Consider the following 27,052-nt stretch of genomic DNA (forward strand, 5'->3'; position numbering starts at 1 on the left):
TTGCCGCAATGCACGTCGGGAAAGTTTCCCGACGGAGCATGCGCTGTTCGCTCGGCGCGGGAGCGTGCCTAATTTAAATGATTCCCGCCCCCGGCGGGATCATTTACATTAGGCGCCCTTACGCAGGGCAAATTAGCATAGCGCCCGCGCAATTTACGGAGCCACTGCTCCGTGAATCGCGGGCAAATCGAAATATTTGCGTGGGCGCAGAGCAAAAATCGTTGCCCTTTGCCCACGCAAATATTGCGCGGATCTACCTGAATCTGGGCCAGTGACTTTTTCTGTTATTGTGTCCTATTTGTTGTTTGCTTCACAATAAAAAAAAAAAAAAAAACATCTTCACAGTTGTGGGCATGTTCGGTAAATTAAATGATGCAAAGCCTCAAACAATCCATGTTTATATCCAGGTTGTGAGGCAACAAAACACGAAAAAGGCCAAGGGGGTGAATACTTTTGCAAGGCACTGTACTTGTTAGGCACACAGTTAGCGCCTTGATTTCCTCTTGATGTTAACCCTTTCCAGCCAGTGTCATAAGCATAGTGCACAGTATTGTCACTGATCACTGTCACAAACTGTGTCAGTATCAGTCAGTTATTGTCCCTCCCAGCCTGTTCGCACCAGATTGCCCCCACACTATCACAGTCCCACTATAAGTCGCTGATCACCACTATTACAAATATAGCATCTATAGCTGTGTAAATTCCAGTATATATATACAATAGTTTGTAGGCATTATAACTTTCTCACAAACCAATTAATATACACCTATTTAGATTTTGTTTTACCAAACACCTGTAGCAGAATATATTTTGGCCTAAACTTATGAAGAAATTTGATTTTATTGGATATGCTTTATAACAGAAAATACTGAGTTTGTTTTCAAAATTTCCTGTCTTTTTTAAATTATAAAAAATTAAAAAAGTTCTATTTTTATGCAAAAAAAAATATAAATGTAATTTGTTTACAGAGTTGCATGACCGCGCAACTGCCAGGTAACGTGGCACAGTGCTGAATAGCAAAAAACTGCCTGGTCATGAAGGGGGTTAAACATTCCAGAGCTCAAGTGGTTAAAAGGCTTTTGTGTCACATTAGCAACGCTCATGTCTATTGGAGACACTTGTTCCTGTGACAACTCTCTGGGGTTCTTCCTCACATCAGTCTACAGGAAGTGAAGGGAAATCTTTCTAAAGAGACACAAATGGAATAAAAAAAGATACATAAATAAAAGCAGCCCCCCCCCTCCCCCCACACACTCTATCGGAAAAAAAAGTTGGGCTTTTAAAACATTTCAACCACTTCAAGTCCGGAGTTTGTCACTCCCTTCCAGTCCAGCTAATTGTTCGAAATTTAGCGCTGCCACACTTTGAATGACAAAAACTCAGCCATGCATGGGACACTTTCCTTTATTTTATTCATCTGGAAGAGACTTTTGAGCACTTAAAAGCAGTCACTGCTCTCTGCTCTGCCTCTCCAATGCTTACCGGAAAGCTGGGCTGTGGAAGGGGCAGGAGGAGCTGGCTCAGGCCCTGAGCAGCATGCTGACAGGTTGAGTGACCTAAAGTCCACTGTCGGTTGAAAATGGGCCACAGGAGTGCAGGAGTTTTCTTTTTTTTAGCTTCATCCTGTGAGCTAATAATATACGAAAATCTGTCCACGCCTCTGAAAAGTGAACCCTTTCTGTTAAAAGCAAGGTAAATACCCACGGAAGGGGCCACAGTCTTCTTTGGATTCTTATGCCGACAATCTTTTCGAGATGCACCTCCTTTCATCTGCTAACACAAAGGGACCTCATGGCACAATGGTATCGCATCTAAATCCAGATCAGGCACAATACCCTTACATGCTTTTAATTGTGTTCTGTCAAAACATACTACAGTCGAGATATCACTAAAATCATAAGGTGCATAGTAGCAAATTACACCATTGCCACCAACCTCCCAAAGCAGAACCACTTCAGGAATTTGTCTTCATTCCCTATGTTATTTACCTTGTTATGACGCCTGTCAATATATAATGAGGAAGTGAGTTTTCAACGATGAGAAAAAGCAGGAAGGAAAAGCCTGTACAATTTAATCAGGCCTCATCTTGCACCTCTAAGGCTATTTATTATGGCAGTGAAGCAGGCTATCAATCAAAGTGGATTGCCACCCGTTTTTTAGTTTATTAAAAGTCAGCAGCTACAAAAAGCATAGCTGCTGACTTTTAATAAACCGACACTTATCTGCCCCACGGTCTAGCGATGCGGCCGCACGGAGGCTCGCTCCTCTCCCCTCCTTTGCGCCGTCATAGTAACTGTGGGCACCCAGCCATGACAGCTTACGGCTTCATGGCTGCACGCACTGCGCTCTCCTATTGGCCAGCCGATCTTCTGAGACCTGAGTTGTGTCCCAGAAGATCGATGGGAGGGAGGGATCGCCTAGGGCGAGAGGAGGAGTCACATAGGCGGCCAAAAAAAGAACCAAGAAGGGGGATAGGAAGTCCCACTAAAAAGAGGGTACACACTCCCCCCCCCCACAAAAAAAATGGCATGTCAGGGGGCTAGGAGTGCTTAAAGAGGAAGTTCCACTTTTGGGTGGAACTCTGCTTTAAGAAGAGACAGAGTAGCAAACAAAAAAAATGCCTAAAGTACTAAAATGCCTAAAGTACTATACCTGGGTAAAGAAAGCAGCTCAAAGAACAAATTGTAAGGTCTTTCTTTGGAAGACAGCGAATGTAAAGAGACAAAAACGGCCACAACTGCATTGCATATCATAAAGGTATTCAACGAGGATACAAGATGATTGAGCTGGAGTCATTGTAATTCCTGCACATTCAGCCAGAAGCAACTTATATCATGGGCAGCAGTGGCGGCTGATGCTCAAAATTTTTGGGGGGGCGCAAAGGAAAAAAAAAATTGCAGTCTCACTGTGCCCAAACGCAGCCACTGTTCCATGCCATCAAACGCAGCCACTGTGCCATCAATTTGCACCACTGTGCCATGCCATCAAACGCAGCCACTGTGCCATCAATTTGCACCACTGTGCCATGCCATCAAATGCAGCCACTGTGCCATCAATTCGCACCACTGTGCCATGCCATTAAACGCAGTCACTGTGCCATGCCATCAAATGCAGCCACTGTGCCATCAATTTGCACCACTGTGCCATGCCATCAAATGCAGTCACTGTGCCATCCATTGTCACCACTGTGCCATGCCATTAAACGCAGCCACTGTGTCATCCATTGTCACCACTGTGCCATGCCATGAAATGCAGCCACTGTGCCATCCATTGTCACCACTGTGCCATGCCATTAAACGCAGCCACTGTGCCATCCATTGTCACCACTGTGCCATGCCATTAAACGCAGCCACTGTGCCATCAATTGTCACCACTGTGCCCTTTAATGGTCGCCGCTGTGCCAATGGTCGCCGCTGGTTTTGATGCTCTTTGAGCAACCTATAAATGTTTTCTCTGAGAAACTGTACTAAGCCATGCTTGCACTGGCATGCAATGTTGGGGCCATAGGAGACTAGTGAAGCATGCTGCTTCTCCCAACAGATCTCCTCTTTGAAAGAGCAGAACACTGCCTGAGGTGACACATACTCCGAATGATCTTCTGCATTCAGTGTTGAATGTATGAGTCCTAACTCTCTCATGTATTTTACTAATATATATAAATATTGTATATTTTACTGCATTCCCAGATTACATTTCTGAATATGAAGCAGGCAATATCCTCTGTAAATAAATGAAGAACAAACGAGAAACAGGATTTGCATTTGGAATCCATGTAAATAAATGTTGCAAGCAATAAAAGTGAATGGAATATTTTTTACTATCTGATATAGAATACTAAAAAAGAACTGCTTTGTACAATGCATACCGTAATCTTGTTTGATCTTTACTTGACATTTGCATTTGTATAGCAATTTTATGGCTGCTTTTTGTTGGCCCAAGAATGTTCAGATGTATGGTATGGTAATGTATTCATTTAGCAGAAATGTTTATTGGCTTCTGTTAGTACAGTGCTGTCATTCAGTTTGCTGGAGAAACGTCAGTAGTAAACAGGAATAAAAACGAGCTTTAAAGTTTTTTCTAAGCATTTTCCTTTTCGTTCTGGGTAGGGGGTTTAGCCAATTGTCCCCACTGTGCCCTGTAAATTGCTTTCTCCCCCCCTGCCCGGCACTTACCTTTACTGGAGTCAGGCATCCACGTCCCACAATGTCTTCTCCCGCCCTCGATGACTGACAGGCGTCTCAGCCAATCAGGTTACCGGTAGCCAGAACCGGCCAACCTGATTGGCTGAGACGCCTGTCATCTTATGATGTGCGCTCAGAGAATAAGCTTCCGGGACCCGAGGGCTGTATTGGGAAAGCCTATCAGAGCTGTTGGCTTTGATAGACATTTCCGTACAGCCAACCAGCTGGCGTTATTCAGATGGGCGGACATGAGCGCCGACCATCTGAATAACAGCGGCAGCGGCGAAAATAACATAGATTCGTGCAATGCATGAATCTATGTTATTAGACTTAGTAGCGGTGAGAGCCAGAGGGGGCGGCGCTCCAGCGCCCTCTATGGACGAACCGCCACTGATGGGCAGCATATATGGGAGTGTCAGCAGAGACTGTCCACCCCTACTTATGCCATGTTCCCTCAGCATTTCTAACTGGGCTCAGCAGTCCTCACTACAACTGATCTTGGCAGGAAAGCTATACAGTGCCTTGAAAAAGTATTCATACCCCGTAAATGTATTTTATTGGTAATTTATGTGATAGTCATACATGTTGTGGGGATGCTTTTCTTCAGCAGGGACATGGAAGCTGGTCAGAGTTGATGGGAAGATGTATGAAGCCAAATACAGGGAAAACTTAGAAGAAAACCTGTTAGAGTCTTGGGGACTGGGTCGGAGGTTCACATTCCAGCAGGACAACGACCCTAAACATACAGCCAGAGCTATAATGGAATGGTTTATATCAAAGCATATTCATGTGTTAGAAAGGCCCAGTCAAAGTCCAGACCTAAATCCAATAGAGAATCTGTGGCAAAACTTGAAAATTTCTGTTCACAGACACTCTCCATCCAATCTGAGCTTGAGCTATTTTGCAAAGAAGTGTGCAATACATACAAAGTAGAATACAATTATACACAGTACTTACAAATTTCCTTTACAGTACAATCCCAACTCTTCTTTAGTATGGAGGGACTTCTCAGTGTTGACAGTTGCTTCCCTAGATTCTTAACCTGGGATTCCAGGGAAACATTTGCACTGCAGTTTTTGCCCTCGATCGGATGATCAAGGAACGCATAGATGATGCAAGATGTAAACCGAGTCACATCTTCACACCCACCGGGCATCGCATCCACTAATTTAATAGGGATTGGGTGTTATACTCCAAATTAACTAACAACTAGCTTCCTGACACTAATACTCAACAATACACAGGTTCTCAACAAGACAATACACAGGTACTCGCAACACACGTGCACTCACAGTCCACGTGAACTTACAGCACACATGCACTCACAGTCCATGTACACTGACAGCACTCGTGTACTCACAGCACTCGTTTACTCACAGTCCACGGCCACTTACAGTCCACGGGCACTCACAATACTCTCAATACACAGTTACTCTGGCACTCACCATACCAAGGTACTCACAATACACACAACACTCATGTACTAACAATGCACACACACTACTCAGATACTCACAATACACAGGTACTCTCAATACAACACACAATGTTCATAATAAACAGAGTGCAAGGCTTTAAAGTGTGCAATGCAGGGGTCAGATGGATGTATCACACATAGTGCAGGGCTTAGGAATGCATAATACAGCAAATGCAGTGGTCAGGAGTGCATAACGCAGAGAATTCTGGGCTCTGGAGTGTGTAACACAGAGAGAATACAGGGGTTGGGAATGTGTAGTGCAGGGGTCTGAAGTGTGTAGTTCATTGCTCAAGAGTGTGTAACACATTAGGTGTAGGGCTCAAGAGTGAAGGGGCCAGAAGTGCATATCTGAGTGCATTTTGCACTAGTGCAAGCTCCGGAGTTTGTGACAGCCGAGCAACTGTACGAAATACAACCAAAAATTACCCTCTCCTCCCCCAAAGTCCATATTCTCCACAGTACAGATTTCCCCCCTGCCCCAATTCTCCCCCCCCCCGCCACCCCCTTTAGTACAAACCTCTCCCAGTACAGATACCCCCTCCCAACCTAACCCCTCAGTACAGACTCTCGCAGTACAGATATCTTCTTCCAGCCTAACCCCACTGAGTATGCCGATGGAGTTACTGTATAGTGCCTTGAAGAAATATTTATACATGTTACAATCGTAAATATAAATGGGATTTTATGTCATAGAACAACACAAAGTGGCACATAAGGAGGGAAAATGATTAATGTTTTCAACATGTTTTACAAATAAATATGTGTAAAGTGTGGCATGTATTTGTATTCAGCCCCCCTCAACACTAGAACCACATTTCACTGCAATTACAGTTGCAATAAAAAGTATGTGAACCCTTTTGGAATGATATGGATTTCTGCACAAATTGGTCATAACATGTGATCTGATCTTCATCTAAGTCACGACAATAGACAATCACAGTCTGCTTAAACTAATAACACACAAATAATTAAATGTTACCATGTTTTTATTGAACACACCATGTAAACATTCACAGTGCAGGTGGAAAAAGTATGTGAACCCCTAGACTAATGACATCTTCAAGAGCTAATTGGAGTGAGATGTCAGCCAACTGGAGTCCAATCAATGAGATGAGATTGGAGGTGTTGGTTACAGCTGCCCTGCCCTATACACCCACCAGTTGTGGGTTTGCTTTTCACACAAAGCATTGCCTGATGTGAATGATGCCTCGCACAAAAGAGCTCTCAGAAGACATACAATTAAGAATTGTTGACTTGCATCAAGCTGGAAAGGGTTATAAAAGTATATCCAAAAGCCTTGCTGTTTATCAGTCCACAGTAAGACAAATTGTCTATAAATGGAGGAAGTTCAGCACTGCTGATACTTTTCTTAGGAGTGGCCGTCCTGTAAAGATGACTGCAAGAGCACAGCGCAGACTGCTCAATGAGGTGAAGAAGAATCCTAGAGTGTCAGCTAAAGACTTACACAAGTCTCTGGCATATGCCAACATCCCTGTTAGCGAATCTACGATATGTAAAACACTAAACAAGATTTCATGGGAGGATACCACAGAGGAAGCCACTGCTGTCAAAAAAAAGTGAAGTATGGTGGTGGGGGAATCATGGTTTGGGGCTGCTTTGCTGCGTCAGGGCCTGGACGGATTGCTATAATCGAAGGAAAAATGAATTCCCAAGTTTATCAAGACATTATGCAGGAGAACTTAAGGCCATCTGTCCACCAGCTGAAGCTCAACAGAAGATGAGTGTTGCAACAGGACAACGACCCAAAGCATAGAAGTAAATCAACAACATAATGGCCTAAACAGAAGAAACTATGCCTTCTGGAGTGGCCCAGTCAGAGTCCTGACCTCAACCCGATTGAGATGCTGTGGCATGACCTCAAAAAAGCGATTTACACCAGACATCCCAAGAATATTGCTGAATTGAAACAGTTCTGTAAAGAGGAATGGTCAAGAATTACTCCTGACCATTGTGCACGTCTGATCTGCAACTACAGGAAACGTTTGGTTGAAGTTATTGCTGCCAAAAGGAGGCTCAACCAATTATTAACCACTTGACAACTGCCCCATAGCCAATGTACAGCTACAGGGCAGTTGCTTAACTCTGGGAGGCCGTTAATTAATCGCGCTCCCCTGGGGGCGTGCACACGGGAGTGTCCGTGACCGCCGGGTCCAGAGGATACTCTGCAATACTCTGCAATATCCCGCAATACTCTGCAATACCCTGCAATACCCCGCAATACTCTGCAATACCCCGCAATACTCTGCAATATGCCCCCATCCTGCTTCTACCGACTCAACGCTACAATTGAAGCCAGGATTGTTTTTTTTATTTTTTTATTTATTTCAGGCTTCCCAGCCTAGAGGTGAGATGTGGGGTCTTATTGACCCCACATCTCACTGTAAAGAGGACCTGTCATGCCATATTCCTATTACAAGGGATGTTTACATTCCTCGTAATAGGAATAAAAGTGATCAATTTTTTTTATTTTTGACGGAAAAACATGTCAATCTAAAATAAATCAAAGTAAAATGAACACTAAAATATATATATTTTTCAAAGCACCCCTGTCTCCGTGTGCTCGCATGCAGAAACGAACGCATAAGCAAGTCCCGCCCACATATGAAAACGGTGTTCAAACCACACATGTGAGGTATCTCTGCGAACGTTACAGTGAGAGCAATAATTTTGGCCCTAGACCTTCTCTGTAACTAAAAACATATAACCAGTAAAAATATTTAAAGCGTCGCCTATGGGGGTTTTTAAGTAGCGACGTTTGGCGCCATTGCACGAGTGTGTGCAATTTTGAAGGGTGACATGTTGGGTATCTATTTACTCTGCGTAACTTCATCTTTCACATTATGCAAAAACATTGGGCTAACTTTACGGATTTGTTTTTTTTAAGCACAAAATTGCGCAGATACAGTGTGAGATAAAAAGTTGCAACGACCACCATTGTATTCTCAAAGCTCTTTGCTAAAAAAACATATATAATGTTTTGGGGTTCCCTGTAATTTTTTTGCAAATAAATGATGATTTTTACATGTAGGAGAGAAATGTCAGAATTGGCTTGGGTGCTCCAAAACACCTGAAGGTGCTCCCTGCATGTTGGGCCTTTTGATGTGGCCACGCTGTGTAAAAGTCTCACACATGTGATATCGCCATACTCGGGAGGAATATAAGAATGTGTTTTGGGGTGTAATTTGTGCTATGCATATGCTGTGTGTGAGAAATAACCTGCAAATATGAAAATGTTGTGAAAAAAAAAAAAAGAAAGGAAAAACAAATCTGGATTTTGCAAAGAATTGTCGGAAAAAATTACAACTTCAAAAACTCACAATGCCTCTTTCTAAATACCTTGGAATATCGTATTTCCAAAAAGGGGTCATTTGGGGGGGAATTTGTACTTTTCTGGCATGTTAGGGTCTCAAGAAATTAGATAGGCCGTCAGTACTTCAGGTGTGATGAATTTTGAGATATTGGCACCATAGATTGTGGACTCTATAACTTTCACAAAGACCAAATAATATCCACCAATTTGTACTTATTTTTACCAAAGATATGTAGCAGTATAAATTTTGACCAAAATTGATGAAGAAAAAATACAAATTTGCTAAATTTTATAACAGAAACGAAGAAAAATTCATTTTTTACAGAATTTTCAGTCTTTTTTCTCTTATAGCGCAAAAAATAAAAAACCCAACGGTGATTAAATACCACCAAAAGAAAGCTCTATTTGTGTGAAGAAAAGGACGAAAATTTCATTTAGGTACTGTGACGAGATCCTTCCTCGCCCAGGTCCTGCTCTCCCGACACTCCTCTGCTACCAGTGAGTCAGCTTGCAGATTGCAACGTCTGATGGTCCAGTCATCCAAGGTTCCGGGATCCGAATTACAGCTATGTGCCATTCGGACCCATTAAGAACAAACACCAGGCAGGCTGTATGTAAGTTCCAACAGGACTCTTTATTTCAAGTACACAGCACACTTTTATACAGAATTTTGGAACATCCCACTCCCAACAACCGCTTTCCTATTGGTCAATTGTAAAGTATATCCAGTCTTCACTCAGGTCCCCCTTGACCATGCAAATGAGGACTTGAAATTGTCAACAGGGATTGGTCCAATAGCTTGGATAGAAAGACTTGTGTATTGAGACAGAAGCCCCAGGGGGTAATCAATGTACACAATAACCTGGTTCCAGCTAGACGGCCTGACTCCGACACCCGCTCTTAACCTGCAGAACACAATAAAAGGTATTTCGCAAGCTGGTTCCACTTAGCATTTCAAAAGCCTTGCATTGAATGTCCCTCTCCTGTGTAACATATGTCAAGTAGAAACACTTTAATATCTCAAGGTCCATGACATTACTTCCCCTGGGAACCAGTCCAACAGCCGCAGTGGGACCCAAACGGGTCAACTCGAGGATGTTGGAAAAGTAGTCTTAAAGTTCCAGGACTGTGCTGGGATGACCCATCTGCCTTCCTGTTTTGAGGTCCTGGCCCATAATCGGACGGCAAGAGGCTCACATTCAGTCCTCTCCAAAAGCCCCTGTCCCGGCTAGGTCTGTCACACATCTCCCCCTTTGGCAGGAGACTAACACTGGGAGAGACCCCAATTTCGGTACCCACCCAGTACCCCAGATACCTTGTCCCAAAGAGAGCATTACTCACCCAGCCAATCTCTGCCTCTCTCAGAGAACACGCCTGCCGCTGGGGAGAGGCCTGGACTGGCCCTTCTCCCTGGAGTCCTTTCAGCCGCTGGAGAGAAGACAGGGTGGCTGGGCTCAGTTCATCATGCCATTGGGAATCTGGGCCAACTGGCCACCATTCCTGGGGTATACCAGTGGAGACTGCAGTCCCATCCACTGATGCTAGGTAAAAATCCCCCAGTGCTTGCAAAGCAAAGCCGACATCCTCCTGTCTCAGTGCCGCACCATGTTCTGGGGTTGTGTCCATGGAGATCGGAGTCCCATCCACTACCACAGGAACCCCCTCTCCTGTTAGTTGAGAGCAGAGGCCTGGGGCACTCTGCTCTGTTGCCAGCTCTTCCGCTGGGTTGCTGTGAGTGGAGACCACAGTCCCATCCACCGATATCCGCTCAAGCTGTAGTGGGGTGCAGCCGCCAGTAGCATCTTGTCCTGCTGCCAGTGATTCAGCTGGGAGTACGAGCTTTACCACCTCAGCTTGTTGCTGGGGAGGGGGGCCAACCGCCCCGGCTCCCTGGAACTCCACAGTTGGTCCCAGTACTGGGCAGAGATGGCTAGCATTCTGCCCTGTTGCCAGCACTTCTGCTGGGGGTGCATAATCCATAACATCCTCTGAACAGTCCATACACTCTGTAATCTGTGGCTGGGGAGTGATCGCCATCTTCTCACCCTGAGCCTCCGGAACTGCCACAGGGGTGGGGCAGAGGTCTTGATCCCTCTGTCCGGTGACCAGCGCTTCAGCTGGGGAAGTTCCTTGTAACTCCACAAATACTGTACTTGGTGCTGGGCAGAGCACAGTGAAGTTTGGCCCTGATACCAGCTCTTCTGTTGGAGGCTCCCCAGGTTGTTCTTCCTCAGCAGAAAAGTCTATCAAATCCCCTGTCTCTACAACTGGTGTCTGGGGATAGAGGTTCACCATCTCCTGTCCATGGAACCCAGAAGATGCTATGGGCACTGAGCAGAGGTTAGCAGAGCTCGGCCCTGCGGTCAGCACTTCAGCTTTGGGAATGGCAAGCTCCCGATTTTCCACTGCTGATTCATCAGCCAGGATTTCATCACTGTCAGCTGATATTTCCTCATAGTCCCAGGTAAAGGGAACCTCACCCTGCTGCTGAGCGGAGTCTAGCAGCTGTTTGTAGGCGATTTCCAGTTCCCATTCCTGAGCGGCCAGGAATTCCAAATCTTCCTGTAACCAGTGCACTTCCGGGACATTCAGTCTTCGCTCTCTGTGCTCCATTATTTCCTCCCAACGCCACTCCCGATCGCTCCCAAAGTTGGGATCCCTGGACATCCTCCAATACAACAATCCCAGGCCATCATAGTCAAAGCCTTCCGTGGGGCTGTCATCCGCTGACCACGGGCACTCTTGGACTACATACCACCGGAGGGCTCTGTAGCTCTCGTCCAACCGCATCTCTTCCCGGATCAGCCTGCTTAACTCTGCTGTCCACTCCTGCTTTGGTTGTTCCCCCAATAACAGCATCCGTACTTCATACTGTGACCAGTACCTTACATGGATGGAGGGGAGAGCTTTTCCCTGGTGTCGCTGCTCGCGGGCTAGCGCTTCTTTCCAGAGTTCGCAGCGGATCGAATCAGACCATCCAAGCAGGACCTCCTCTGATACTGGTCCTCTGCGCTGTATCTGCTTCTCTCGCAACCTCCTTCTGAATTCCTCTTCCATGGTTACTGATATCTGTACCTCTCCTCTTCTTTCATTTGGTGCTGCTTCTTTAGGCGTTGTCACCGATCGCCGTATTTCTGCAATTCTCAGCTCCTGTTGCCGCTCTCGTTCTCTCTGTTGTCGCTCTCGTTCTCTCTCATCCTGCCGCTGGAGGTCTCTAATGGTATTCTGTATGGCGGTCTCTGATGGGTTCGCACCATATAATGCCAACCGCTGTTGAACTCGCTGCTGGAACAAGTCTTCAACTGACCGGGGTCCTGCATCACCATCCCTCTGATCCATCTCGGCTAGCGCAATGATCAGGGTGGCCTTGTTCTTCCCACCGGTCCCTCCACGGCTCTCAAGCAAGTCTTTTAGCATGGTTCTCCTCCAGGCTGCATAGCTGGTCATTCATGGTGGTGGTTTGGAGTTGTCCCAGTAACTGGAGAGCAAATCCCACCGCTGCCAACCAATGTGACGAGATCCTTCCTCGCCCAGGTCCTGCTCTCCCGACACTCCTCTGCTACCAGTGAGTCAGCTTGCAGATTGCAACGTCTGATGGTCCAGTCATCCAAGGTTCCGGGATCCGAATTACAGCTATGTGCCATTCGGACCCATTAAGAACAAACACCAGGCAGGCTGTATGTAAGTTCCAACAGGACTCTTTATTTCAAGTACACAGCACACTTTTATACAGAATTTTGGAACATCCCACTCCCAACAACCGCTTTCCTATTGGTCAATTGTAAAGTATATCCAGTCTTCACTCAGGTCCCCCTTGACCATGCAAATGAGGACTTGAAATTGTCAACAGGGATTGGTCCAATAGCTTGGATAGAAAGACTTGTGTATTGAGACAGAAGCCCCAGGGGGTAATCAATGTACACAATAACCTGGTTCCAGCTAGACGGCCTGACTCCGACACCCGCTCTTAACCTGCAGAACACAATAAAAGGTATTTCGCAAGCTGGTTCCACTTAGCATTTCAAAAGCCTTGCATTGAATGTCCCTCTCCTGTGTAACATATGTCAAGTAGAAACACTTTAATATCTCAAGGTCCATGACAGGTACAATGTTGTATGACTGAGTAATTGTCATTCAAAATGTGAGAGCACCGAAAGCTGAAAATTGGTCTGGTTATTAACCCCCTTAGCGGTAAACCCGAGCGTGACTCGGGGTGGGTTTTCCATGTTAGGATCGGTATCCCCGAGTCACGCTTGGGGTGGACGTGCAGAGTGTGCAGCGGCGCGGCTTACCTTCTCGCTGGATCCACAGGCAAGTTACTTACCTTGTCCCTGGATCCAGCGATGCCACCGCGCTGTGTGAGCGAGCGGGTCCTCCTCACTCGATTCACAGTCTCCCTGTGTGCTGCCGATCTCCGTTCCCTGCGACGTTACGACGCACGGGAGCGGAGAACGGCGCCAAATTCAAAGTAAGTAAACAAACACAATACATACAGTATACTGTAATCTTATAGATTACAGTACTGTATGTAAAAAAAACACACCCCCTTGTCCCTAGTGGTCTGCCCAGTGCCCTGCATGTACTTTTATATAATACAAACTGTTCTTTCTGCCTGAAAACTGTAGATTGTCCAAAAGTGTCCCTTTATGTCAAAAATGGTTTTAGATCAGCTAGAAAACAGCGATAATAAATTCTAATCACTTGCAGAATTGTGCGACAGCGATTTGTGGGGAAATACGTCATAAAAAAATAAAAGTAATGACAGCGACAATTCTGCAACTGAGCAAATTTCAGTGACTTTGAGTTGATTACATTATTGAATAATTTTTATTATAATTATATTATTATTTGTTATAATTATTTATAATTATTTATTATATTATAATTTATAATTTTGTTTTAAAAAAAAAAATCATACCCGGGATGCCTACTAGTCTCTTGTTTGGTCAGATTTAAGTGAGTTATTCATAAAATTACAGGCCTACAGTATAAAACGCCAAATTTCCTTGCAAAATAATTGTACCGCTTTTGGTACGTAATTCCAGACAGAATCATACCGCCAGGGAGGTTAAGGGGTTTTAAGTGCCCAGTTGTCAAGGGTTCACATACTTTTTCCACCTGCACTGTGAATGTTTACATGGTGTGTTCAATAAAAACATGGTAACAATTAATTATTTGTGTGTTATTAGATAAACAGACTGTAATTGTCTATTGTTGTGACTTAGATGAAGATCAGATCACATTTTATGACCAATTTGTGCAGAAATCCATATCATTCCAAAAGGGTTCACATACTTTTTATTGCAACTGTACAGCTGCAAGTCTTTTTGGGGATGTCTCTACCACGTTTGCACATTTAGAGAGTGACATTTTTGCCCATTCTTCTTTGCAAAATAGCTCAAGCTCTGTAAGATTACAAGACTGGTGTCCAGGGCTATATTATAGAGATATTCCCTACTTACTCAAGGACAACTTTTTTAACAGACAAGGAAGTAAAGGAAACTCCCAAAAGGCAACACAGTCAGAAATAATAAAAAACAGTGCTTTGCTTTTTTTCTGATGTTAAAGGAGAAATTGAGGTTTCTAAAAGGATAAACCCCCATACTCTATGCTGCAGCATTGCTGTGAGGCTGCAGTTGTCCCACGTCCGATCCAAAACCAAGAACGGAGTGATCACATGCTTGCTTATCCCTCAGTTCTCAGTCTGCTTGGAGCATAGAGCAGTGACAGTCTGTCACTGCTCTCTGCTCTGCCTCTCCAACGGTCATTGGAGTGCCTGGCTGGAGAGGGGGTGGGTGCAGCTGGTTTCGGCTTTTAGCCATGCTGTCGATCCAGCAGCTGGATAGATCCCGAAAATATTGGGATATATCAGAATACTTGCAGCTGATACTGGATCACAAGAGAACAAAATGCAAGTGCACTTCTGTGACCCACAAGAGAAGTATGGCCAAAACACTTCTCTTTAAAAAATGGGAATACTGACAGCTTTGACAGCCTCATGCACACTGGACATGTTAAAGCTGCTCCTAGGGGCATCTGGCTAAACTCCCCTGTATGTTAGCCTAGAAGTCCATGCACACATAGGCTTTCAGCAGAGTTTAGGGGCAGGGGCTTTTTGAGGCAAGAAAAAAAACACTGCCAGTGCGTTCAGGAAGTGCCTAAGTATTTATTAATTTCAATGGCCAGAATGCAGGATTTATTTAGGCCACTGAAATTAATTAACGCCCAAGAGCTTGAAGTCTGTAAAAGCTCCTAAAAGCTTGCAAAAGCTTTAGACACTTTTACAAACATCAGGCCTTTTTTCTTCAAAAATGCTGCATGCTTCTAGGAGGGTTAAATAAATGCCCTGTGTGCATGTTGTCTGTTTTCCTGTTCTAGATTTGCCCTCACTTTTTTTGGTAAAATGTTGTCCCCACTATAGTGAAAGGAAAGCTCTCCAACAGAGCCCCAGATAACAGTATAACCCAGCAGGGGTTCCTTCCTTACTTATCTAAAACTAAAAAAAAAAGGAAACATTTTGGTTTATGATACACTATAATTTACAGTTTTAGGAAGTGTAAAGCAAAGGATTCATATACAGTATTTGAATAATCTTTTAGTTCTAAATGATTTTCATGGGGTGTGCTGTGTAAGTTATGTGTAGCTGTGTGGTGTGTGACTCGCTTCCTCCCACATCACTTCTTCTGTTTGCACTACTTCTATTGTGAGAGGATTGTCGTAGGAGCACAAAAAGGGACCACAGCTGCTCTTTAATAACTTATTTTCAGGGCAAATTTCAATTAAAAAACAAAGAAAATATTCAGTACATGTCTCCAATGCACTTCCATGTGTTGTTTATTTTTATTTATTTAAAAATGCTGCAAGTACAGATAATGACCTGCTAATCTGCCAAAAAATATAGTGTACTTCTAACTTCCTGTTTGGACTGACAAGACAGTCTATTTTCTATACTGAAATAAAATTCCCTGCACAAAAATGAAATTTCTAAAGGAAAAAAAAGTACTTAAAAACTACTCTACGGCTATAACGAATTGTCAGGTCCCGGCAATACAGATAAAAAAAGACATTGAAAAAAACAGCATGGGTTCCCCCCAGTCCATTACCAGGCCTTTTGGATTTGGTATGAATATTAAGGGGAACCCCGAACCCCCCAAAAAATGTGTGGGGGTCCCCCCCCCCCCAAATTCCATTACCAGGCCCTTTAGGTCTGGTATGGATATTAAGGGGAACCCTGCACCAAATTAAGAAAAATGGCATAGGGGTCCCCCTCAAAATCCATACCAGACACTTCAGGTCTGGTATGGATTTTAACTGCTTTCCGACCACCTGCCGCAGTTATACGGCAGCAGGTCGGCTCTGCTGGGCGAGATCACGTAGCTATACCTCATCTCGCCGAGCAGCCAATAGGGGCGGACTCACCCCCTGCTCGCCCCCAACTCCGGTGCACGTGCCCGGCGGGCGCGATCGCCGCTGGGCACTCGCGATCGCTCGTTACAGAGCGAGGACCGGGAGCTGTGTGTGTAAACACACAGCTCCCGATCCTGTCAGGGGAGAAATGCCTGACCGTCTGTTCATACAATGTATGAACAGCGATCAGACATTTCACTCAGTCAGTCCACCCCCCCTTCAGTTAGAACAAACCCAGGGAACATACTTAACCCCTTCCCCGCCTCCTAGTGTTAACCCCTTTCCTGCCAGTGGCATTTTTATAGTAATCAATGCATTTTTATAGCACTGATCGCTATAAAAATGAGAATGGTCCCAAAAATGTGTCAAAAGTATCCAAAGTGTCCGCCATAATGTCGCAGTACCGAAAAAAATCGCTGATCGCCGCAATTACTAGTAAAATAATAAAAATGCCATAAAACTATGCCCTATTTTGTAGACGCTACAACTTTTGTGCAAACCAATCAATAAACGCTTATTGCGATTTTTTTTGTACAAAAAATATGTAGAAGAATACATATCGGCCTAAACTGAGGAAAAAAGTATTTTTTTTTATATATTTTTGGGGATATTTATTACAGCAAAAAGTAAAAAATATTATTTTTTTTTCAAAATTGTCGCTCTATTTTTGTTTATAGTGCAAAAAATAAAAACCGCAGAGGTGATCAAATACCACCAAAAGAAAGCTCTATTTGTGGGGAAAAAAAGACGCCAATTTTGTTTGGGAGCCACGTCGCATGACCGTGCAATTGTCAGTTAAAGCGACGCAGTGCCGAATCGCAAAAAGGGGCCCGGTCATTGAGCAGCAATAAGGTCCGGGGCTGAAGTGGTTAAGGGGAACCCTGTGCCAGTATAAAAAAAATGGTGTGGGGTTCCCCCCAAAAAATCCATACCAGACCCTTATCCGAGCATGCAACCTGGCAGGCCGCAGGAAAAGAGGGGGGGACGAGAGAGCGCCCCCCCCTCCTGAACCGTACCAGGCCACAAAAAAAAAACACACATACACAGCTTGGGACAAGTCCTTTAATAAAAAAAAAAAATAATTCCAGTGCTGTAATCCTTCTACGACCCGCTGCCACGATCAATACAGCCTCCATAGGAACCGCCTGCCAAATGACGCGTGACCCGTCTGACAGCTCTTAAATAACTGAGGGCGGGGCCACCCGTGACGTGGGGGGCGGGGTCGCGTTAAAGGAATATTTCACTTTTGTTTTACTTTAAACATTATTAAAATCACTGCTCCCGAAAAAACATTAGTTTTTAAAACTTTTTTTGCATTGATACAAAACACTTTTTATGACAATAACTTGCATATTAACCTTTAAAATGAGCACTTTTGATTATTCCCATAGACTTTTAAAGGATTGTCCGCGGCTTTTGAATTTTCCGCGAACATCCCAAATTGTTTGCTTTTCGGCGAACAGCCAATGTTCGAGTCGAACTCATGCACACACATAAAGCTCATCCCTACTCATCATCAATGTAAGGGGGCATTTCTTCTTTGGCTATAAATGTAAGGCTCCATTCACACTAATGCTTTTTTTGATGCATTTTGCATTTTGCAGAAATGCAAGGACATTTTTTTCCTATGGAACATGTTCACATCAATGCTTTTTTGTGCCTCTGCGTTTTTGGAAAGGGTCAGAGACTTTTTTTCCAGCAAAAAGCAGCGTTTTGCATGCAATAGAATTCAATTGACCTGCATCCAAAACGCATTTTGCCGCGTTTTGCGTTTTTTTCTCCAAACTGTTTATAGCTGGTTGTTAAAGGAAATGTAAAAAATTAAAAATTACAGGCTAAAAGAAAAAACAGCGCAAATCGCGGTAAAAACGCACGCAGCAAGCACCGCAAAAACGTTCAAAAACAACATGCATTGGTGTGAATCGAGCCTTAGAGGCAGAGCTTTTTTTCTCAGGAAATAGGTGCAGGAACTCAACCACGACCCGTTCAGATTTCACGAACAGTAGAAGGGTCTTAAAGGGGCATTAAATACCAGGATTGCATTACATACAGAGTGCAGAGTTCAGGGGGGGGTTACACACAGAGTGCAGAGCTGTCACTTGTAAACACAGAAACCATACTTCTGTGTTTACAAGTGATTGTGGTGAGCAGGCACCAAAGGGTCTGAGCCAGAGGTGGTGGAACTGAGTTCCCCCAAGTTCCCCCTGAAAAAAAGCCCTGCTTAGAGGGTGTTTCTTTTCTAACCGTCAATGTAAGGGGACATTTCTCCTCTGACCACCAATGTAAGGGGACATTTCACCACTGACCATTAATATAACACATTTACCAAGGTATATTAAAGATTTAACACTTTATACTTATTTTCTAGTCATTAGTATTGTTTGCTTTACTTTATGATTTTTACAGATAAGTAGGGTGTAAAAAAAATTCACTCTGGGTGTCAAATATGCCTTATATATTTGTTGCTATATACGATCACACAAACATACAGGCAAATACCGTTTGTAAGGGCATTGGGCCATGGGTTGGCGTATGAACATCACTCCTATTGCTAGTAATAGAGGTGTAAAACTCTTCATCTGGGTCATAAAAGTGCACTTAGTTCTGCACTCCTGTTACCCAGATTCAGACGCTGACTTTAGCCCGCTGTTAGTTGACTTCGCAGAGCCAGTTCTGGTCTCTACAGGGATCCCGACAATAATGTCAGGTTCTGCCGAGATGCCTGATCGGCAGCTGACTCATGACGCGTACTCACGATCAGTCCATCCGATAAGAACTGACTAATGGACCGTTTTCCTCGGTTAACCGATGAAGCTGACTGACGGTCTGTCGCGCCTACACACCATCGGTTAAAAAAATGATCGTGTCAGAAGACGGTCACGTAAACCACGTACGACGGCACTATAAAGGGGAAGTTCAAATCCAATGGCGCCACCCTTGGGGCTGCTTTAGCTAAATTTTGTGTTAGTAAAAGACGATTCGCGCTTTTCTGTCTTTTACAGCGTGATGAATGTGCTATCTCCATAACGAACGCTAGTTTTACCAGAACGAGCGCTCCTGTCCCCTAATTTAGTCTGAGCATGCGTGGATTTTTAACCGATGGACGTGGCTACAAACAATCGTTTTTTTTCCATCGGTTAGTTATCCATCAGATAATTTTAAAACAAGTTCCTATTTTTTTAACCGATGGTTAAAAAACCGATGGGGCCCACACACGATCGGTTAGTCTGATGAAAACGGTCCATCATACCGTTTTTCATCAGACAAACCGATCATGTGTACGCGTCATTACTCTGTCCAAAACAAGAAAAAAATTAATTTGGATCAGACTGACATCTGATCCAACCCTGTCCACTAATAACCGACGAAAAGGGAACTTTTCCCCATCCATCCGGTGGATCGGATTGGATGTCAGTTGGATTAAAGCGGACAGGCGATCCGTTTTATATAATTCAGCCCCATAGAGAACAGCAGGCTGTGTCTGTGCCTGCTCTGCATCAGCGGAGTGGACCTGTCATCCGCCTGCTCAGTGGGGCATGCAGATTTGCTGGTGGACTTCTGCCAGTGTGAAAAGGGGCCTAAGGGATGATTATAGCACATTCCAGATAAATAACTTAAAGCGGGAGTTCACCCTAAAAAAAATGTTTAACCTTAGATTGATGCTCATTTTGTCTAGGGGAATCGGCTAGTTTTTTTTAAATCGAAGCTGTACTTACCGTTTTAGAGAGCGATCTTCTGCGCCGCTTCTGGGTATGGTCTTCGGGACTGGGCGTTCCTATTTTGATTGACAGTCTTCCGACAGGCTTCCGACGGTCGCATCCATCGCGTCACGAGTAGCCGAAAGAAGCGGAACGTCGGTGCGGCTTTATACGGCGCCTGCGCACTGACGTTCGGCTACTTTCGGAAAATCGTGACGCGATGGATGCGACCATCGGAAGCCTGTCGGAGGACTGTCAATCAAAATAGGAACGCCCAGTCCCGCAGCCCATACCCGGAAGCGGCGGAGAAGATCGCTCTCTAAAACGGTAAGTACTGCTTCGATTTTAAAAAAACTACCCGATTCCCCTAAACAAAATGAGCATCAATCTAAGGTTAAAAATTGTCATTTCCGGGTGAACCTCCACTTGAAAATGAATCTGCTAAATCAGAAACCAATATACGAAGGGGAGCAAGCTAACACTAAAAATATGATCTCATCACACCTCCACAATGATATGAATACCAAAAAAGTGCATCACTACACAGAATAATAATGTGCAAAAATATATATAAAATATACTCTCAAATATTACACTAATGTAAAAGTGGAAAACAAACAATCCAAAATGTGCAAAGTGAAAAATATGCATCAAGCACATTTTGGATTGTTGATATTCCCATTCTATACTTGTGTAATATTTGAGAGTATATTTTTGCACATGTATAATTTTGGGTAGCGCTGTACTTTTATTTTTGTTATTTACAGTATATAACCCATTCCAGGTGTATTGTTTTTGCTATCTATGTTCCACTGGGGAGATTTTCCTTCACTTCCTGTCCCATAGCCAGAACAGGAAGTGAGGGGGAATTCCTCCAAAGTGAGGGAATCCCTGATTCTCACCAGAACTAGTGTCCCCATTGGAAGATTTCCCTCCTATTTCCTTCCTGTTCTAGTGACAAACCCCAAATTAAGACTTTCTTTCACTTTTGCTCTGGATGATAACAGTCACCAGGAATAATAGAGAGGATGCATACCCTAACGAGGACAAAGACAGCAATAAAAACCTGACAGGCGTTCTAATCCCACTCTACTCTACACTACTCTCCAAAACATAAAAAGAAAACACATAAGCGAGGTGGAAGAAGGAATCCTTTCTGCTTTGCCATTGTATTCTGACAGTGAGAACCTTTCTGTCAGTAAACACTGATCAGTAGCTTCAGCTGGCTGACCGACAAGAGCCTTTCAGTCTTCTGTTAGACTGACTTTTGTCAAGTGGGAATGGCCATAGATGGATTAAAATTGTGATCCATCTATGAGCAGCTTAAAGTGTTTTTTTATCTTTTTGCATTCCATGCATTAGGATAAAAAAAAAAAACGTCTGTGTGCAACAGCCCCCCTCATACTTACCTGAGACCCATCTCCATCCAGCGATGTTGCATGAGAGACTCGGCTGTCCATGATTTTCCCTCCTGATTGGCTAAGACACACAGTCAATCAACGTCAGTAAGCCAATGAGGAGGGAGAGTGGGTGGGGCTGGGTCACAGCTCCATGTCAGAATGGGGACACTTTGGCTCGGCTCAGGTGCCCCCATAGCAAGCTGCTTGCTGTGGGGGCACTAGGCAGGGGCTAGGAGGGACCCGAGAAGAGGAGGATCTAGGCTGCTCTGTGCAAAGCACAGGGCAGGTAAGTATAACAAGTTTGTTAATTTTAAACAAAAAAAAAACAAGACTGTGCAAAGCACAGGGCAGGTAAGTGTAACAAGTTTGTTATTTTTAAACAAAAAAAAAAAAACAGGACTTTAGTATCACTTTAAGTCTCTACTTGTGACACACCTTGCCTCTAGAAAGTGATTTGAGGTGGAAAGCTTTTCAGAGGCATCTGTCAGGTGGTGAGGAGGCATTGCCTCCACACTGCCAGTTTCAACCTTTAAATCCAGCACCACTGTGCCACAACCACAAGCCAACTGAACACAAAAGAGGGGAACATTTTGGCTGTTGCTAGTGTACGACCCTGTCCGGCTATCTTTGCAGCTTAAAGGGGTTGTAAAGGCTCATGTTTTTTCACCTTAATGCATCCTATGATACTTAATATGTGATACCAAAGTCTTGTTTTTTTTTTTTTTTGTTTAAAAATAACAAACTTGTTATACTTACCTGCCCTGTGCTTTGCACAGAGCAGCCCAGATCCTACTCTTCTCGGGTACCTCCTAGCCCCTGCCGAGTGCCCCCACAGCAAGCGGCTTGCTATGGGGGCACCTGAGCCGAGCCACAGTTCTGTGTCCCCATTCTGACATGGAGCTGTGACCCAGCCCCACTCACTATCTCTCCTCATTGGCTTACTGACTGTGATCGACTGTGTGTCTTAGCCAATCAGGAGGGAAGCATTTTAAGATCTGCAGCCCCCCCATTTTACTTCCCTGAGCCCTGCAACATGCTCTTCCTCTCCCCTGTCTTCTCGGCTCTTCATTGGATAAATTGATAGCAGCACAGCCATTGGCTCACACTGCTGTCAATCAAATCCAATGACACGGCCGCCGGGGGCAGGGCTGATTCCTGTAGTAGGCGGCTATGGAGGCAAGGTAACCCCCTTGGGAGAGCGCTTCCCAGAGGGGGTTATCAGAAGTGGGGAGGAGCCAAGACAGCCACCGTGGGACCCCAGAAAACGAGCTGCACAGTGGAGGTAAGTATAACATGTTTGTTATTTAAAAAAATAAAAATTAAAACTTTACAACCCTTTGAAGGCCTCCTTCACACAGGTGTTTATCCGTAAACACCTGATTCTTACAGCTGGAATGACAGGTGCATGTTAATAGCGGTGGTCACCTAGCCTGTACAAGGTAATGAAAGGCATGAAGCCATACAACAAGTTATTCACATACACCTAATATAATACAAAAACGTGCGCTGAAGTGAAAAACTAAAACTAAAATAAATGTGAATAAGAGGCTGCAGCTGCTGAACAAAAAGTGCTAAAACTTCAAGTATATGATCAAATCTTCAACTTCAAGTATGTGATCGATTTATATGGTCTCTTTTGCTACATTTGTCACCTTTTTTTACACTTGTTGTCACTTATATTTAATTGGTACTAGTCCCCTAGTATTGCACTGCTAGCGCTGTTCCCCTATTTGATCACATTCACATACACCTGACATTCCAGCTGTAAGGCCCCTTTCACACTGGGGCGTTTTTCAGGCACTTTGGCATTAAAAAAAAGCGCCTGTAAAGCATCTGCAATCCCAATGTGAAAGCCTGATGCCGCGTACACACCATCACTTTATGTGATGAAAAAAAATGACGTTTTTAAAAACGTCACTTTAATTGACTGTGTGTGGGGGAAAACGTCGTTTTATGTCTTGTAAAAAACGACCAAAAAAAATTGAAGCATGCTTCAATTTTATGTGTCGTTTTTCAAAAGTGCACTTTTTACTTCACAGAAATTGACCGTGTGTAGCAAAAAACGTCGTTTTGTAAGACGTTTTTTCATCCACGCATGCCCAGAAGCTACTTATGAAGCTACTTCAATGGTAAAACGTGGTGGAACGTAACCTCACTTTGCAAGAACATTGTGAGAAAAACGATGGTGTGTAGGCAACTTCGTCTTTGAAAATTGAAGTTTCAAAAACGTCATTTTTTACTTCACAGAAAGTGTCGTTTTTTTTCATCACATAAAGTGATGGTGTGTACGGGGCATGAGTGCTTTCAGAGCCCTTTTCACACTGCCAGCGCCCGAAAAACGCTGGTGAAGCTCCGCTAAGACCCCTTTCACACTGGGGCATTTTTTCAGGCGCTTTGGCGTTAAAAAAAAAGAGCCTCAATGGGAAGGGGGCTTTAGGAGCGGTGTATTCAACGCTCCTAAAGCGCTGCAAAGAAGCCGCTTCCAGGACTTTTTTTGACGCCCTGCCAGCACTCGGGCTTTCACATTGGGATTACAGATGAGGCTTCTTTCAGGCGCTTTTTTTTAACACTAAGACCCCTTTCACACTGGGACTTTTTTCAGGAGCTTTAGTGTGAAAGCACTCAGGCTTTTACATTGTATCATTTTATCTGTACCACTCAATAAAAAGAGTTGCTATACACACAGATTAGTCATAACTTTATGACCACCAACCTAATATCGAGTGCCCCCCCCCTTTGCTTCCAAAACAACCATGGATGCCACTAGATCTCTGAAGGAATGCTGTGGTTTCTGGCACCAAGCCATCAGTAGCAGATCCTATAAGTAAGTTGCAAGATGGGGCCTCCATGGATCAGACTTAATTTTTTAAGCACACAGATGCTTGGATAGAATGAAATGTGAAGAATTTGGAGGCCAAATTAACACCTCAAACCTGTTGTTTTGTTTCCTTTTTTTAAACCTTTTTTGTAGTGTGGCAGGGTACATTATCCTTCTGAAAATGCCAACGCCATCAGGGAATACTATTTTCAAGTACTTGGTTGGCAACATGTTTAGGTTGGTGGTATATGTCAAGTAACATCCGCATGAATGGCAGGATCTGAGGTTTCCCAACCCAAAGCATCACATTGCCACCACTGGCCTGCCTCCTTCCCATACTGCATTCTGGTTCCATCTCGCCCCCAGGTAAGTGATGCACACTCACCTGGTAATCCTCATGGTGTAAAACAAAATAGGATTCATTAGACCGCCTCCTTCCATTGCCCTGTGGTCCAGATCTGATGCTCACATACCCATTGTAGGTTATTTTGCCTGTGGACACATATCAGCATGGGCACCCTGACCAGTCTGTAGCTACGGAGCCCCATACACAACAAACTGCAGTGCCAAATTCTTCTGTTATCAACACATCAACTTCAGGGACAACATGTTTACTTCCTGCCTAATATATCTCACCTACTTTCAGATGCCAGTTGTAAGAAGATAATCAATTTTGTTTTATTAACCTGTCAGTGGTCATAAAGTTATGGCTGATCGCTGTGTGTATTAAATTGGATTGAAACTATACTGTCTCCCTCCATTTTGTCAGGGGCTGTGCAAACTGTCGGTGCCATATATATCATTTATACCTAATAAATACAAATGACTTAGTTGTGCACGAGTAGCACATGGTACACCATGCACTGCACAGATCAGAATAGTCCCCCTAGAACAGGGGTGTCATTGTGGGCCGCATCAGCATTATGATTGTCCTCAAAGGGGCCGGTTGTATCTGTAAGATTAGCTGTCCAGTGCATCCCCTCCCCTTACATTAAATGTCAAGAGCCACCCCACCATCCCTTACATCACGGTGCACCCCCCTTTCCTTATGCTGCTTCTGGGAAGAAGCTGGATTCATTGCTTGAAAGCAGAAAGTAAGGGTCTGGAGTAGGACCAGAGGAGGGCTTGAGGAGGACCAGAGGAGGGCTGGAGCTCTCCTGCAGCTTCAGGAGAGGTACGAGGGCCACATGAAATGGTCCGGATTCGGCCCGTGGGCCTTGTGATTGACACCTGTGCCCTAGAAGATCCTCTCCGGAAGTCGTGTTTCTGCCTGTACCCCCTTATCACACACATCTTACCTTAGCACTTCTCCTGGACAGGTTCTCCTTGGCTGTGAAGAAGTAGTCCTCAATGTCCTCCTCCAGGCTACTGTAACCACTGCTCATACTTCCACTGACCATCATAGGTAGTCTCTAAAACTGGAATAATCCGAGAGGACCAATCACATCAGATAAGAGTTATGTCTCCAGTACCACCACCTACATCTTCATCCGTACAGCTGAGCTACCTCCTCATCGGCTCTGCTCATCACTGGGCTCCGCACCGACCTCAGTTCCGTGCTCTCTGCTCGCTCTCTGACCCCTCCCTTCTCTGGCTCTATTTCGGGTAAACCACTTCCCTTCATTGCCTGTGTCATGCCGCGATTTTCTAGGTAGATTCATCATCTCTTATACACAGCCAGTCAGAAGGGCGAGAGGAAGTCGGCAAGTGCACACTGTATAGTGAGGGGCTTCACATTACCTTCTATGTGTTCTTCCTGCTTTTCTCTCTTGCACAACTACCTGTTTTTTTATATTTTGGAAGGAGTAAGGCTGAGTTAGAAAGTTGTGACTTTGGACATTTACATACACAAACAACACACATATATACTATATTGCAAAAAGTATTGGGACGCCTGCCTTTACACACAAACTTTAAAGCGGAGTTAGACCCAAAAGTGGAACTTCCACTTTAAGTACTGGTGACCCCCTGACATGCCACATTTGGCATGTCATTTATTTTTATTTTTTGAGGGGGAGGCGGTTACCTAGTTTTCACAGGCGGCTCCGGAGCTCTGATTGGCAGCAATTCTTCAGTGTGCATGTGCCCATGACGTTGGCAGAAGCCCATTTACTGAATATTTCCTAAACTGTGCAAGTTTAGGAGATATTCACGGTACCTACAGGTAAGCCTTGTTAAAGGATTACCTGTAGGTGAAAGTGGTGTAACAGGGTTGACAACAGAGTTACATAGTAGTCAACCAAAAAAAGGTCCAACCTATGTGTGTGATTTTATGTCAGTATTACATTGTATATCTCTGTATGTTGTGGTAGTTCAGGTGCTTAACTAATAATTGTTTTAAATTATCGATGCTCCCCGCTGAAACCACTGGCTTTGGAAGGGAATTCCACATCCTTGCCGCTCTTACAGTAAAGAACCCTCTAAGCAGTTTAAGGTTAAACCGCTTCTCTTCTAATTTTAGTGAATGGCCGTGTGTCTTATTAAATTCCCTTTAGCGGAAAAGTTTTATCCCTATTGAAAATATGAAATCCACTCTCCAGAGAGAATAAGTTCAGTGCTCACAAACTTTCCTCATACCTAATGTCCTCCAGTCCCTTTATTAGTTTTGTTGTCCTTCTCTGGACTCTCTCCAGTTCCAGCACATCCTTCCTAAGGACTGGTGCCCACAACTGGACAGCATACTCCAGGTGCGGCCGGACCAGAGTCTTGTAGAGTGGGAGAATTATCGTTTTATATCAGG

At 44.2% G+C, this 27,052-nt stretch overlaps 1 protein-coding gene across 1 annotated transcript in view; it reads right to left on the minus strand.

Annotated features, from left to right (window-relative positions):
* Positions 1-26,057, minus strand: part of RASSF5 (Ras association domain family member 5) — an 86,953-nt gene extending 60,896 nt beyond the window's left edge. The window contains exon 1 of the mRNA XM_040337530.1: positions 25,611-26,057. Within this exon, the coding sequence (XP_040193464.1) occupies positions 25,611-25,715 (105 nt within the window). The 5' untranslated portion in view covers positions 25,716-26,057. The remainder of the gene's footprint in view (positions 1-25,610) is intronic.
* Between the last annotated feature and the right edge of the window lie 995 nt (positions 26,058-27,052).

Source organism: Rana temporaria, chromosome 2 (genome assembly GCF_905171775.1).
Source record: "Rana temporaria chromosome 2, aRanTem1.1, whole genome shotgun sequence".
NCBI classification, from domain to species: domain Eukaryota; kingdom Metazoa; phylum Chordata; class Amphibia; order Anura; family Ranidae; genus Rana; species Rana temporaria.